Source organism: Meriones unguiculatus, chromosome 9 (assembly GCF_030254825.1).
Source record: "Meriones unguiculatus strain TT.TT164.6M chromosome 9, Bangor_MerUng_6.1, whole genome shotgun sequence".
NCBI classification, from domain to species: domain Eukaryota; kingdom Metazoa; phylum Chordata; class Mammalia; order Rodentia; family Muridae; genus Meriones; species Meriones unguiculatus.
The window spans coordinates 53,567,726-53,584,121 of record NC_083357.1 but is presented as its reverse complement, the minus strand read 5'-3'; the positions used below and the strand labels follow the sequence as shown (position 1 = coordinate 53,584,121).

Below are 16,396 nucleotides of genomic sequence, written 5' to 3'. Positions count from 1 at the left end.
AGTTTATTCACAGTGTCTTGTGCAGCCACCTGTGGTGCAGGTTTAAGGAGATCAGCAGAGGGCGTTGCTTTCTTAGATGTGGAGATGTGGGTTACATCTCCTTCAAGTGTCTTAGCATGACAGACTCACTGTGCAGACAGAGGTCCTTGCCCATGAGTGAGGAGTTTGATGAGGTCCTGAAGAAGACTTGCCCTGCGAGACTGGTGCAGTCAAGGACCAAGTGTCATTTCTTCTATGAACATGCTTCCTGTCACCTGTTCAGTTCTTGTGCTCCTCTTCATGCTCAGTAAGTTACATTTTACCCTAAGAGTTAATGATGTCTTTGTTGTACAACTATGGCAGTCTTTATCCTTCCTCCTCACATAGAACAGTAATTCCTCCTTGTTTGTTTTTTAGAAAGGAGCAATGGAGACTCAGTGATGCAGACAGAAAGCTTGGTCACTCTCACAGAGGGAATGCCTGTGATGCTGAACTGCACCTATCAGACTACTTACTTAGGTGTTTACCTCTTCTGGTACATGCAATATCTCAATGAAGCCCCTCAGCTACTCCTGAGGAGCTCCACAGACAACAAGAGGACAGAGCACCGAGGGTTCCACGCCACTCTCCACAAGAGCAGCAGCTCCTTCCACCTGCAGACGTCCTCAGCACAGCTGTCAGACTCTGCCCTGTACTACTGTGCTCTGAGTGACACAGTGAGGGAGACTTCAGGAGAAGCTGCACACAAACCACAGGTGCAGGAGGCCTAGGGGAGCGGCCCTGTGAGGGAGGCTGTGTGCTTTCTCCAAGTGTTGCTCACCATCTTCCTGAAAAACAGCATCAAGTCTCAGGTCAAATATCTAGAAACCTAGGATCTGTGGATATTCTGACAGGACAGGATGGAAGACAGTGCTAGAGACAACCCAGGCTGTGATCCCTTGAAATAAAGTTCTCTCCCTAACTGCAAGTCTTAACAGCAAACATCTCCAGGAAATGCCTGACATAGGATTTATCTCTACCAAGATGTCTTACAGAATCTAGGAACTCAAATTCTCTAGCAATCTTTTGTTATTACCCTCAAATTTATGATTTAAATGAGAAACATAGACTCTAGTCTTTAAAATATTGCTTCAGTCTCATTCTACAAATTATTAAGATTCTTCCTTTCCTTGGTCCATTTTGCAGAGCATCCCCCAACTTCTACTCTTAGTTATTTGTCTGCTGCTTTGAAGAGACACCATGGATAATCAAGACAGCTAGTGAAAGAAAGCATTTCATTGGAGGCTTGACCACAGTTTCAGAGGTGATCATCATGGTAGGGAGTGTAGGAGCAGGCAGGCAGGCAGGATGGCCCTGGAGTAGTAGCTGAGAGCTTACATCTGATCACAAGCAAGAGACAGAGAGAGGGAGAAGCTGGGCTTGACTTTGGCTTTGGGATTCCAAAGCCCAACACCAGTGATATACCTCCTCAGGCACGGCCATACATCCTGATCCTTCCTCAATAGTCCACAAAGTGGGAGCCAAACATTGATAAATGAGCTTATGGTGGCCATTCTCATTCAAACCACAATGCTCCCTGACAGCCTTCACTTAGTGAAGCTGCTCAAAAAATACAGTTGTTGGCAAGTCCTTCCATTTCCTACACACCATGTCTGAAACAGCCTAGTCATAAAAGACTCTGTCCAAAAATCCCTTCCCCTTAAAGTCTATTCTTGTCTGCCAGTGCACTTTGCTTCAATCCCGATGATGTGGTGTTTGCACTCACCTGGGATTAGAGTTGGGTTCTCTCATATTTTTTCTGAAACATGAGAAAGGAGACCAACGTTTTGATTCATCTCACTTTGTAAACAAAATGTTGGTTTAAAATAAAATGCTCTAGTACTTATACTTATCTCTCTGCACATAAAGAGCTGAAATAATAATAATAAACCACATTGCCTTTCAAGAAATATTCATGTTTATATACACAATGATCAGCAATAAATTACACATTTTCTTACTGGTTAGAAAGCACCAGGGGATGTCAAATTGCTTCTCCAAACACCCAAAACTACTTCTAATGGCATAGCATAGAATAGAATCTCTTAGGTGAGAGCTTGTCAAATCCAATAAAAGCCAGAATGTAGACTTATATTTAACCAAATGTATTTTATTTATGGTTCTTAAACAACTTTACCTCCCATCCAACCCCCAACCTCAGTAGGAGATTAGTATGGAAAAGGGCTGTAGGCCTTTTTTATCCCCTTCCTGCTGATAAGGGTCCATGGGTCTTTAGGGGATTACCAAACTTAGCCTTCAAGTTACCAGCAGTCCAATCCAAAGGCCAATATTAAACAGCAACATGAAATCAGCAAAAGCCACAAGACTTGGATGGATTAACCCAAGACGTTCTCTGGAACATTTATCTTTGTGAAGCATGAAGATCAACACTGTGATGTCAATCCAAAAAGGGATGCCTCCATGGGGCCTTTTATTTATCTTCTCTACCCAGAGTCCTCCCCCCACCAAGGGATGTTCTCAGCTGGCCAAAGTCAGTCCCTTTGCATGAGAGGGCTCATAGCAAAACATCATGTACCCTTTCACAAGCCCACCTCCAGTAAACATCGTGTGCAGCTTAAAGCAAAACATCACATGACAAAGCTGAGTCTTCAAGGAAACCAGAAACTTCTACTTCACGAGTTCCAGACTTGGGAACCCTTCTTTTAAGTTGTTAGTTAGGTGCTTCAAAAGACTCCTCCAAATAATTGCCATTGGCTTGGTTATCCGCACAGAATTTGAAGATAAGACCCTATTTCTAGGGATACCACTTACTTTAGACAAGGACTTCTGGGAATTTAGCTAAAACTGACCTGAAGACTCCTCTCTGATGACAGGTTCTCACAGTATCCAAAGGTTTCATGCAAGAGTTCAAAGGAGAAAAGCAATAGAAAATCTTACCAAGCAATAGAAAGATTGTGAATCAAAACAATGACCCCACAGAGCTAAACAGAGAATTCTCTGTAGATAAATATAGAATGGCAGAGAAATACCTAAAGAAATGCTCAATGTCCTTAACCACCAGGGAGATGCAAATCAAAACGACCCTGAGATTTCACCTTACACCCCTCAGAATGGCTAAGATAAAATCCTCAAGTAACAACACATGCTGGAAAGGTTATGGTAAAAGGGGAACCATGCTCCATTGCCGGCAAGAATGTGAACTTGTACAACCACTTTGGGAATAAATTTGTTGCTTTCTCAGACAACTAGGAATACTGCTCCCTCAAGAGAGCATTCCTAGGCATATATCCAAAATATGCTTAAATACACAACAAGGACATTTGCTCAACCATGTTCATAACAGCTTTATTCATAATAACCAGAACCTGGAAACAATCCAGATGTCCCTCATTTGAAGAATGGATACAGGTATTGTGGTACATTCCCCCAATGGAATACTTACTCAGCAATTAAAAACAAGGAAATCATGAAATTTGCAGACAAAAGGTAGGACCTAGAAAAGATCATCCTTAGTGAGGTATCCAAGAAGCAGAAACACACACATGGTATATACTCACTTATAAGTGGGTACTAGACCTATAAGATAGAATAAACATACTAAAATCTGTATACCTAAAGAAGCTAAACAAGAAAGAGGACTTGGGGTAAGATGATCAATTCTTACTTAGAAAGACAAATGGGATGGACTTGGAAGTAGGAGAAAACAAGAAACAGGACAGGAGCCTACCATAGAGGGCCTCTGAAAGACTCTACCTAGCAGTGTTTCAAAGCAGATGCTGAGACTCATGGCCAAACTTTGGGCAGAGTGCAGGGAATCATATGAAAGAAGAGAGAGTTCGTAAGAACTGGAGAGGACAGGAGCTCCACAAGGACAAAATATATCTGCGCACAGGGGCTTGTCTTAAACTGATTCTCAAACCAAGGACATGCATGGATATAACCTAGAACTCCTGCTCAGATGAAGCCCACGGCAGCTCAGTATCTGAGTGGGTTTCCCTAGCAAGGGGAACAGAGACTGTCTCTGATATGAACTCAGTGGCTGGCTCTGACCTCCCCCGACCCCTGAGGGAGACACAGCCTTGTTAGGCCACAGAGGAAGACAATGCAGACAGTCCTGATGAGACTTAATAAACTAGGGTCAGATGGAATGGGAGGAGGATCTTTCCTATCAGTGGACTTAGAGAGAGGAAGGGAGGAGATGAAGAAGAGTGGGTGCAATTGGGAGGGAATGAGGGAGAGGGCTACAGCTGGGATACAAAGTGAAAAATCTGTAATTTATAAAAAGAAATTAAAATTTAATTTAACAAAAACACTGATCCCAATGGCAAGAACGCTCACAGAGGTGCAATGGTAGCACTTTCGTTTTGGGGGAACTATTATGCACTTTACTGGACATAAGGCCTGCTCAATAGGAAGGAATTAAGGCCCAATACTCTAAGCCTAGTTAACTACCCATGGCTGGAGATGTCATAAACACTAGAGGAGAACCAGTTGTGGCCATTTTACTAAATCAATATGGCTTCTAACTGGATTTTAACTCTGTATAATTATTCAAAGATAGGTGTAGTTCTCACTTCTCATCAAAGAAGCTTCCTTTTGAAGCAAATAGAGGATAGTACAGTAATGGGCAAATGGTCAAAATTCAAAGAGTACCTGGTCTCAACTTTTCTAGTGCTAGTTAACACATCCAGAATGCAGTTCCTATATACAAGGCTCAGATTTTATCACAGAAGAGGAGCAGGGAGGGGCTATAAAAATGGAGGACAAGGGTACAAACTGAGAATGTTGCATGAGGGAGAATACTTTTTCATTGCTAATGTGAATACAAATGGGGACAACCAATAAGGAAATCAGTATGAAGCTTCTCCAAATGCTGAACATAGATCTACCACAAGATCTAGATGTTACACTTTTGAGGATTTAACCAACAGATTCTACATCTTTCTACAGAGATACTTGCTCTTCCATGTTCATTGCTGTGCACTTTGATCTGTGTGAAAGGGGTTCTGTCCTTTGTGTTCTGTATTTGGACTAAAAACTGCCTCATTGAATGGTACTTGTTAAGAGTCTCAGTGACTTCATTTTAATTTACACACACACACACACACACACACACACACACACACACACACACACACACACACACACACACACACGAGAAAGGGAGAAACTTGCACTTATTGCTAGAAGTTGACTCTTAAGTACCTTGCTAGGATGAGAACTGTGGTAGTGGATTTGCAAGGTGATGAGCCTAACTCCTGCCCCCTGGTGTCCATACATGGCATAATCTACTCTTGTGTTCAGAATCTAGAATAGGGCAGGTGTATAACTCTTAATTGTGTTTTATTTTATGAAAAAGACCAACAGATTGCACAGGCAATTCAGTCTATTCCTTAGTTCACCATACCTTAAATTTGACTTGGAGTTCATCAAATGAGGATTGTCCATGACATGCATGTTTTCCTAAAATGCACTTTTACAATGTTTATTTGAATCTATACTTCCCAGCAGCATCAATCACATCATTTTCCCAGCCATTGTCATGTTGTTGTGTAGAACTGTAGCAACTGCACAGTGCTCTGAATACTAAGTTCCTCACACTTGTTTTGAAATGTGTAAAGGTTCTGTAATTTTTTCACTAAAATATTTTCAACCATTTCTGCTCACAACTTTGTATTTAAAAAAAAAATCTCACAAGTTTTACACTTAAATATAAACCTTCTACTGTGCGTGGTCAGAAAGCCTTGGAATTCACCCTGGGAAGGCAACAAGGACAGTGGGAAGTTATTACAATTGTGAACTTTTCATTTCTCAGTTGGGCCTCTAGAGGACACTCCTTTCTAAAGAATTAATGGCTTTTCCATAGAGCAGTATAGACTCATGAACCTTCCTTCTCAGCCTCAACCTGCCATCCTCCTCTCCACTTAGCCAGTCCCCCTGTTGACATTGTACTACCTTTGCTCTACCACTCTATCTCTTAAGCTCTTTCCTCTATTAGCCCTGAAGCCACATTTTTAGTTCTCTGACTTCTGCAGGGGCACTGGGGTATAGTGGGTTCCAGGAGAAGTGTAGGAGAAGCAGGGTGGTGGTGTTGGATTTGATCTGAATATATTATGGTCATGTATGAAATTATTAATACTTATTTTTTAAAACCTCCAAGGTTTCAGTAGGTTTTCTGACAGAACATATTTCACAGATGGTGTAGGTAGGCCAAGGAAAACAAAATATTTCTTGCTAACTGTCCCTCCGCTATCCCTAGGATGAAGGTATCTAAGCCTCCTGAAGCTCAGAGCAACCTCTGTCTTCCTCTCCCACTCTTTAGGCTTTATTTGCTTCCTGGGAATCTCCAGAAGGAGGGAGCTGCTTCCTGCTCACCTTGCTGACCTTACTGAGCATCCTGAGCGTGGAGTACTCTGTGAGTGTGTCTCTGCTTTAGTTCATCTCCACAGAAAGAGTAATGTGTGGCCTCACTCAGTACAGAAACCCACCTGTGGCTGAGTCCACACAGCCCTGACGCAGCAGGAGGATGCAGAGCCCAGGGCTGCCCAACCAGATGGCTGAATCTGCGCATGTGCTGCAGCCACTCTGGGGCTGAGGGGCAGCTGCTCATCCTGTTGTTTTAAAGAAAATCTCAAAGGCTTCATGTTATTAATGAATAATCAGGAGGAAAATGCCTGGATGAAAGTCTGCTACCTAAGAGAGGCAGAGAAAGCACCCAGCTGACCTTTCTCCTCAGCCAACATCCCAAGAGAGAAAAAAAATAATTATCCATGCTGTCTCAAAACCCCCAAAACTGAGATTCCCTTCTCTCTCCTTCCTGTGCATCTCTCTACCTATCCTCCTGACTTCCTCTTACTCTCTGTTTTATCTCTCTATATTCACTATTTGTCATCTGCTTGCTTACTCTGCCCCTTGTCTTGTGGTGGACTTTATTTAATCCTCTCTGAGATTAAAGGTGTGTGCTATGGCTGAGCCATACCACAACTAGAAACAAGGTTTACACTAAATGACACCATCTTGGGGTTCACAGTGTGATCAAATATTCTACCTCATATCCCTTACCCATCAGGCTCCTTTCCTGTGTGTGTTACACCCTCACCTGGGTCTCAGCCTCTCCTGAAGGTCACAGCAGGTAGTCAGCCTGACAGGCATGGAGGACTTTCAGACTGAGTACAGAAGGGTGGAAATCTTTCCACCTGAAAATCCTCTGACAATAGGACTGAGGAAGCTGGGGGAATCTCTACCCTGAGTCACAAGTGCAGTGCTGGAAACAAACCACCTGAGGCCTGCAGAGTAAGACCAGAGTCCCAGCCTCAGGTACTGTCAGGGAGCTGGCATGTTCTGTGAAGGCTACAGCGCAGAGAGAGGGTGGAATCTTGGGAAGTGCTTCATTCCTTTGGAATAGATCTTGGTTGCCATTTGTTTCTCATTGAAAAGATCTCATTGTTGAAAAACTTTTACCGAGGAGTAAAAATTCTACCCAAGTTACACTACAGGATGTTGACCAAGCAGGAGATCATTCCTTGCTCTACTACTGTTTGAGACAATGACAGGCTTAGAGGGCATAGTGTTGGCTGTGAGCTCTTTTTGAGGAGATTGTGTCTTTCCTTTTCATCACTGGCCTCATCTCTCAAGCAATCTTCTTTTGCTGAAAACTTAAGCTGCATTCCTCTTTTGATATGATCACACTGTGCCGTGTTCCCGGAAGGCACCACGTGCAGAGCACACAGTGCTTTTGACCTGCTCCTCTGCAATGCAGCCCTCCACACTAGTTCCCCAATTTACTTCCTCCTTATGGGGTCACGTTTTTAAACAGCAGTTAGAACAAACCTTGACTGTTCAGAAGCAGGAAACCATGAACTTATACTTTATCAATATTATCCTGTTTATTTTTATTTTTTATTGCAGTGATTTCACTTAATTTATTTCACAGATGAAGATTTTTTTATATATAGAGAGAGAGTGGGTCTGTGTAAATTTTGGCACTTGTGCACAGGTTCTGAAGAGGACAGAGGAGAGCATCAGATGCTCTGGAGCTGGAGTGACAGGCAGCTGCGAGCCACCTGATGTCATGCTAGGAAGGGAGCTAAGGCCTCGTGGAAAGAGAACAGATACCCTTGTCTGCTGAGCCATCCTTCAGGGCCCAATCAAGGGTCTTCTTTGAACATGCACCTGTTCAGGGAATCAGCTCATGTTACCCTGAGTTTGCAGGGTCTGTGTGCAGCTGAGGCATGTTCTCCTTGGTCCTCTCCTGCTCCAGGTTCCCTAACACAACGCAACCCCAGGCTCATGTCAAAATGTCCCTCTTCTCCACTGTGCTCCACCCAGACTCTCAGGCAGGTCTGGTGTAGGAGGAGCTTCAGGCTCTGAAGGCTGTGAGGGAACTCAGCAGGGTCTGGCTTGGCAGGGTTCCTGGGTGGAGCTGACTGCAGGAGAAGAGACACTTCAACAGCCCCCACAGCCCAGGAGTGGGTTGCTTGCTTCTGTCTCCAGCAGCCCCACCAGCACCATGAAGAGGCTGCTATGCTTTCTGCTGGGGCTTCTGTGCACCCAGGTTTGCTGTGAGTCTGGCTGTCCACATTCAGGGCACCTGAGGGGATATTGCACATGGAGGGGTGGGGAAAGCAGGTCAGGGGTCCTGCAGAGCTCCCACCATCTCAGAGGACATGGGGGTGCATTCATTGCATTCAAGGCTGCAATGACAGCCACCTGTGTCTCTCTTTCGATTTCCAATCAGGGGTGAAAGGGCAGCAAGTGGAGCAGAGTCCAGTGTCCTTGGTTCTGCAGGAGGGAGAGAGTGCAACACTGCAGTGCAACTCCTCCACGGCTATAACGCAAGTGCAGTGGTTTCACCAAAGTCCTGGGGGACCTCTCCTCAGCCTGCTTTCCAATCCTTCTGGAACAAAGCACAGTGGAAGACTGACATCCACGACAGTCCCTGTGAAGCGTCGCAGCTCTTTGTACATTTCCTCCTCCCAGAGCACAGACTCAGGCACTTATCTCTGTGCTGTCATCCACAGTGCTCCCCACACACCTGCAGCCTGTATGCAAACCTTCTGCTGGGTGGATGTGGCCCTTTACACTCACAAAAATTCAAGCCACCACAGAATCCCTGCATGTTTTAATAGGGGGAAGAGGGGGAGAGTTGAGGGAGGTGGTTTCAATTGGGAAATTTAATGATTAAGTTGTGAAGAAAAAATTAAAATAGAAAAGAACATAAAAAAAAGACTGTCTAAATGAACGTGTATGGGAAAAGGAGAAATATTTTGAGTGAGTTTATGACTATCTGGTTTACTAAAGTGGTGGTTGTAGGTTCCTTTTCAAGATCCATGACTTTACTAAAAGATGGAGGCCATTGCAGAAAACCACAACCAATCAGGATGCAGAGCTGTGGGTTCTAGTCACAAAGAACATATCTGCAATGTAAGTCCTGCACCTGCTCAGGCTCTGGACACCCTGAAGTAGACAGGAGGAAAGATGTTAAGGGCCAGAGGATCAGAGTTTGCTGTGAAATTGTTTCTTTTAGGAATGTCACCATAGCCATGCCAATGTGGGTGGGGAAAGTGCTCAAAGCCTCTGTCGTAGACAGTGAACTATTGGCAACTAAGGAAAACTGATAGGGAGAGAAAGAGTCTTTCCCAGAGATGAACACAGCAACTGGTAATCCAACACTGATCCGTCAGTCCTGAAAACATACTTACACGTAACAGCATCAAGACTGAACATGTTTTACATGTGTATTTATGAATAAACATGTATATACATACATACATATGTAACATAATTAATGAAAGAGGAGGCCACAAGTTTGAAGGAGAGCAAGGAGGAATAGTTGGGCAGTTCTATAAAAAAAGGAAAATTTATATTATAACTATATAATCTCTTTATAAAATGAGATTATGTTATAATCTCAAAATAGTAGAAATATTGAAAATGTAGTGAAAATATTTTTTGTGACTTAATAATCATCATGTGTACAAGTGGTTTATATAAGGGGCAAATAAAACATACCTTATGTCAAATCTAACCATTTATTCATTTCATAAAGCTGTATTGTAAATAACAACATTGTCATTTCATTATGTCTTATGATTGGCTTCTCTCATTTTCCAGAGTGAAGTGGTTTTAGGCAAGATAGAGAGATAGGGAATCATGATGATGCATGGAGGAAATGCTAGAAGGGAAGGATAGAAATCATGCTATAGCTGACCTCAACAAACAAAAAATCTCTTTCCATCTCAAAAGTATTGGCTCCAGAGAAAGATTCAATGCATCTCTTCAAGTCCTGAGGTTTTTTTTTTTTTTTTTATCTGATTCTTCTTGAGTTTCACATCATGTAGCCCAATTTTCCTCATCTTCCTCTCTCCTCATATCTACCCTCTGCCCTTGCAACCTCCCACACAGAATAAAAAGCAAGGAAACAAAAAATAAACAAAAAAAAACAATGCATAGAAGACATCTCATCATGGCAGCTGTACAGTGTGTCACAGTGTGTCCCATAGTACACCCCTCTTTCCACACATCTGCGCGGACAAATGTTCATGTGAGCATTTGGTCTGGATTGAGATCTCTGGCTTCTCTGTGACACCATCAGTATTGGATCCTCCCAGTTGTCTTGTTGTCCTGTGTAATGGAGACCCTGAAGCTTTAGATCAGCAGGACAAGCCCTTTTAAATATCCTATCAGTTCCAAGATGATATAGATTTTGGGGTGCGCCAATTCAAAGTCCTTGATCTGGGCTTGCGGTAGCTAAGCTGTCAGCATACTGGCTCTACCTTATCAGCATACCCAGGGGGAGCTCTCCTGCACTGCTCAGGTTAGACCACTCTATGCCACCATTGGCAGGAGGCATGGTCAGCTCTCCTGCTCTAATGCTCTCAGGAAGAGTTCACCCCCCCACCTTTTAAGCTCAGGACACTGTAGAGTGAAAACCTTCCTATTTGGCCACTGAGGGGCAGTGCTGCTTCAGAGCAGGTGAAGGCTGTGGCTCTTCCACAGACTCCTCAGAGAGCTAGGATTTAAAACTATTTAAATAAGTCAAGCATTATTGTCTATGCTGCTTAAGTTTAATTAGAGATCATGATGGAAGATATTTGTCAACACTATGTGCCCAGGATAAACAGATATAGTATAGGTAAATGGCCCATAGTGTTGAAAAATAAGAATTTGCAAGTGAACACTTTACAAGATGCACACTATCCTTCAAGGCCATGATTACCTCTTTTAGTGTACATTTCTGAGTTTATCACCTTCACTAGGTTCACTCTCCAGCTTTATTGATAAAACCTGTGTCTAAATGTATGTTATGTGTCCTTTCTACTGTGAAGTCTACTCACGATTGAAGCCAGTTCAATCTTCTTCTCCACCAGGATATTCTCTGGCTGGGTTGGGAGCAGTGTCCACACCCTTTTCTTCACCATCTTGTCTAGACAGACAGGTGCCTTTGGTATGCTTCAGTTTTCAGTTCTTGAGTGTTGAGTCTATGTTGAAGATAGAAACTGTTCCTGGTGTGAAAGACACCCAAGCATTCAGCAAATACATAGCACTTCTTCTATATCTCTTTTTAGTTTTTTTCAGCTTTCATGTCTTTGTATTCAGTCACAGTCTTTAAAACGTCAAGCAAACAATTAAGGAACACACAGTTCATTTATTAAAAATCAAAACAAAACAAAACTAAATTATTTTTGGTGCTGTCAGAACTCCCTCACCAGTGATTGTGGGCATCTTTGTCCAGCATCTCTCTCCTGTCCTTGCCACAGACCTGTTTTCACCAAGCAGCCATCTGTGTCATTAGAAAGACTGTTCAGTGCTGGTTGGTGCTACAATGTAGATATGCCAAAGAAAAGAATATATCCTTGTTTTCATTGAAACTGTTAAAGTTTTTAATAGGTACAGGTGAAAGCTCAATATATATATATATATATATATATATATATATATATGTATATATATATATATATGGGGGGGTGGGGGTGGGGGGGGGTGGGGGTGGGGGTGGGGGTGGGTGTGGGTGTGTGGGTGTGTGTTTCAGAACTATTTGTGATTTGAGACACTCAGGGCATCATGGAATGTTTCTCCTACAGATAATGGATATAGTTTATGTGGGGTAGATGTGTGGCTGAAAGGAGAGGAAAAAGAGAAAATAATAAAAAATATAACAAAGCAACAACTCCTCCCCTACGCATGTTTAAGAATAACATGTTTGGACAGATTTTTATTTTTTGTTTTATTTTGGGGGAGAGTTTTAGGTGTTGACACAAACACCAGTCTTGCTTTGTAATTAAAATGTCCTTCATTTTCAGATCTTTCCATTCTACCTTCTGAGAGCTGGAATTCAGGTATGTGCACCATGCCCACTTTATACCTGCTGGCAACCAATGCCAGGGTCTTGGAGGTGCAAAATCTACTGACTGAACTACATCCCCAGTTCTTTCTCTGAGACTGTGGAGCATGGACAATTGTCTGCTGTTGGACTTTGATATTTTTATTTTTTAATTGGGTCTGTGATGATATATATATATAACATATATAACAAAGTTCTTTCTGTGATATAACTTCCTTATATTCTTTTAACTTCTCTTGTTATAGAACAGAGGTTCTCTACTTTAGGAAATGCTTTTTCATTTATTCTATGCTTCCACTTCTATGCCTTGTTGATATCAACAGAGAAAGCTGAACTGATTTTAATATTCGTATTTTATCTATGATATTACATATAAGGAAGATACTCAATGTTTATGTAGACTGGCTATGAGAGTAGTCGAAATGCTGCATTCTTGACTGTGTCCTGTCTAGGATGCAGAATATTTTCTACCTTTCCTCACTGATCTGAAGACCAAAGCCTTTCCAGAGTAGATCTTTCTACTAAATTTTACTTTCTTTTTACAGGTATAGTCTTACCTACATTTAGTTAACCTGGTGTTTATTTTTATAAGAATATAATGAAATTTTAATAAACTTATCTCTGTAAATGGACTTATGTAAGTGGACACATACAAATGATTATAAGAAATTTGAAATTTTTCTTAAGAGAATGGAGCATATATGCTTCTTGGTTCATTTACTCACAACCTTAGCTGGCAATGGGATAGTATAATTCATTGTCTGTTTTCAATGAACTTTGTTAATGTATCCAATAAACCCTAAATGATCTGGAACTGAAAAGACAGCTCAGTGATTAAGCATGCTTGATGTATTCATGCTAATCTTGCTCTCCATGCTAGGATTCTGTCTGCCTTAAGTTTGCACAGGCCTTGTGCAGACTGTCACAAAACTGCTCCTTCATAAGTTCAGCTGCCCTGCTGTATCCAGAAGACACTGTTTCCTGTAGTCATCCACCATTCTGGTCCCAACACTGATTTTTCTTCTGCAATGATCCCTTAACCTTGGGAGGAGAGCATGTGGTAGATATGTGCCATGAGGACTGACCATCCCACACTCTCTTCTCTGCACGGTGGCTGACAGTAGGCGCAGGGCTAACCATTGACTAGTCCAGTGAGTTTCTAATGAGGACTGAGAGCTCCGTTCATCTATGTGGACATGATGGGAAGACATTAGGAGTTGGATTCATACTATAAGCATTCAGTAGACTACTATAGTCAGTTCTCCCATAGGGCATATGACATTATCAAAATTATCAAGACACATTAATTGTACAAATTACTGGGTTTGTTGTGAAATTTTAATGTATGCCTATGTGACAATTTCCTTGTATTCATCTTGTCGTCACTCTCTGTTGTTCCCTCCTTTCCCTTTGTCCCCGTTACACTTCCCTTACTGGTTTGTCTAACTTCTACTTTCAAATACTACTTTCTTTTTCTTTACTCCTTTTTTCTTTTGTTTTTGATAGTTCATTTGTTTTTACAAATGAGAACACATACATATTGTGTATGTCTACAGGTCTGCTTTATTTTGCTTAACATTGTGTCCTTCAATACTATCCACTTTCCTACAGATGGCAGGAACTCATATTTCCTTGCAGCTGAATATGACTCTGTACCTTCAGGTACAATATTCTGTCCATTCATTGGTTGACAGGTGGTACCTAGGCTGTGTCTACATCTTGCCAGTCACGAATGGTGCTATAATACACATGCACGTGCAGGTGTCTCTCTCATGAAACGACCTCTTTCTCCTGGATAAATGCCCATAAGTGATATTAGTTGGATCATTGGTCTTTCTTCCTTCCTTGCTTCCTTGCTTCCTTTCTGCTTTCTGTCTTTTCTTCCTCCTTGCCTTCCTCCCACTCTCTTCTTTTTTCTATCAGAAAATCCACACTATTCTGGGTGTCTATATTATCCCACATTTCTATCAGTGTGTGATGGAAGAATTATAATGAGGAGATTTGTGATTCTCATGACTCTATTTTTAGCAATACCAAATTTGAAATCAAAGGAGAAGTGCTTCCTCTGTGAGAAATAGCTTTAGGGAGTGCTTGTGAAGGGTGGAGCCAGCTGAAAGAACTGAGGTGCCTGTGAAGTTGGAGTCAGTGTTCTGTGGGAGAGAAAAGGCCACCTGAGTTCTCCCCAATCTTCAGTCTAGGAGGAATGGACAAGGTCCTGAAAGCATTATTTTTAGTCCTAGGCCTTCATCTAGCTGGTGAGTCATGGAGGAGAAACCACATATGTGGTTGATTTGGAGGCAGGAGGGAATTGGGGCACCAGACAAGTCATTAGTCTTGAAACCATCAGCAGACAGTACATCCTCAGGAACCTAACACCATTTGCTGTTTCCTTGCACAGGGGTGAGTGGCCAGCAGAAGGAAAGACACGACCAGCAGCAGGTGAGACAAAGTCTGAAATCTCTGACAGTCTGGGAAGGAGGGACCACAGTTCTGAACTGCACTTATGAGAACAGCGCATTTGACTACTTCCCATGGTACCAGCAGTTCCCTGGTGAAGGCCCTGCTCTCCTGATAGCCATACGTTCAGTGTCCAATAAAAAGGAAGAAGGACGATTCACAGTCTTCTTCAGTAAGAGCGACAAACAGCTCTCCTTGCACATCGCAGACTCTCAGCCTGGAGACTCAGCCACCTACTTCTGTGCAGCAAGTGCACAGTGCTTCGCAGACACCTGCAGCCCAGACCCAAACCTGCAGCTGAGGCTCCAGCAAAGCCTGCAGCGGGGCTGAGCCTAGAGGGTATGCAGGACCAGGTGACAGGGGGCACTGTGAGTCTAAGGGTTAGACTCCCTCAGCCCAGAGACAGATCAAGATGAAGTCTCAGCATTTTCTACATTCTCTGTTTGCTCCTCAAGAACAGCTGGAGTTTCAGATCCATTTCCTTAACTGGTTTAGAGGATTTGTTTTTTCATTTTTTAAAATTTATTACTGATACAGTATTATGTCTGCATGTATGCCTGCAGACCAGCAGAGGGCACCAGATCTCACTATAGATGGTTGTGAGCCACCATGTGGTCGCTGGGAATTGAACTCAGGAACTTTGCAAGGGCAGTCAGTGCTCTTATCCTCTGATCCATCTTCCCCAGTCCCTAGAGGATTCTTTTATTCCATGGTTATAGAAATAGTTCTCTGTGTGTTTGGTTTGCAGCAACTACAAATTATGAAGGCCCTGTTCCCTACACTCTTGTCAGTGAAGTTGTTCATGTGTGGTTGTTACAGCCAGTGTCAGGAGACCTTGACTTTGGCCTCTGGGATAGAAATCACATAGTCTTTCCTTCTACATTAATCTCCTTTGATAACCACGTCATTGGGAATTTATATGACCAATGAACTCTTCTACTTCCTCTTGTTTTGTGACTCTGATCCCAGAAACTATTCCCTGAAGTACATGTTGACCTGCTATTTTTTCTTATAGAAAGAACTGGAGCTCTTACAGAGACCTTGTTTGTATCTTCTCTTCTGATTGCCTTTTGGGTAATTTCCTCCATTGGGATAATGAGAGCAGTTCAAGGATTAAGAGCTATATTCTAAATGGTGATATAGCTGTACACACAAAAACATTCAACCACAAACCCATGTGGTAACATGACTCTAATGCTTGCTGGTTATATGTATCTTAGACATATAATATGCTCAAGTCACAGGGAGACCTGCCATGCTTATCATGAGACTGGTTTCTAAATTAAAATACAGAAAGTTTACAAGTGAGATGGAATATGACAGTATAATGTTACAGAAACTTCTAGGACATGTAACAAGGAGATTTCTCTGTGTGGAGAGAACAGAACACATCCTGTGAGTACAACTTAACGGTAAACTTTTAAAAGAGAGTAAGTTTTTTTTTAGCAGTGGGTTTAAAAATTATTGTAACTTCCCAACCAACTGTGTATGAATGTGTGTGTGTGTGTGTGTGTGTGTGTGTGTGGGTGTGTGTGTGTGTGTGTGTGAACCAGTGGTCATCAATGGTTACCACTCTCATTTTTTGTCACATTTGTTTATTTATTTCTTTTTGTTGGA

General features: G+C 42.3%; 2 gene segments (V, D, J or C); both read left to right on the top strand.

Annotated features, from left to right (window-relative positions):
* Window positions 1-234: 234 nt before the first annotated feature.
* Window positions 235-749, top strand: LOC132656467 (T-cell receptor alpha chain V region CTL-F3-like). The segment is given in 2 exon segments: window positions 235-286; window positions 397-749. Coding segments are annotated over 2 exon segments (405 nt in total).
* Window positions 750-14,525: 13,776 nt separating this feature from the next.
* LOC132656466 (T cell receptor alpha variable 23/delta variable 6-like) lies at window positions 14,526-15,109 on the top strand. The segment is given in 2 exon segments: window positions 14,526-14,577; window positions 14,721-15,109. Coding segments are annotated over 2 exon segments (441 nt in total).
* The last annotated feature ends 1,287 nt before the right edge of the window (window positions 15,110-16,396 follow it).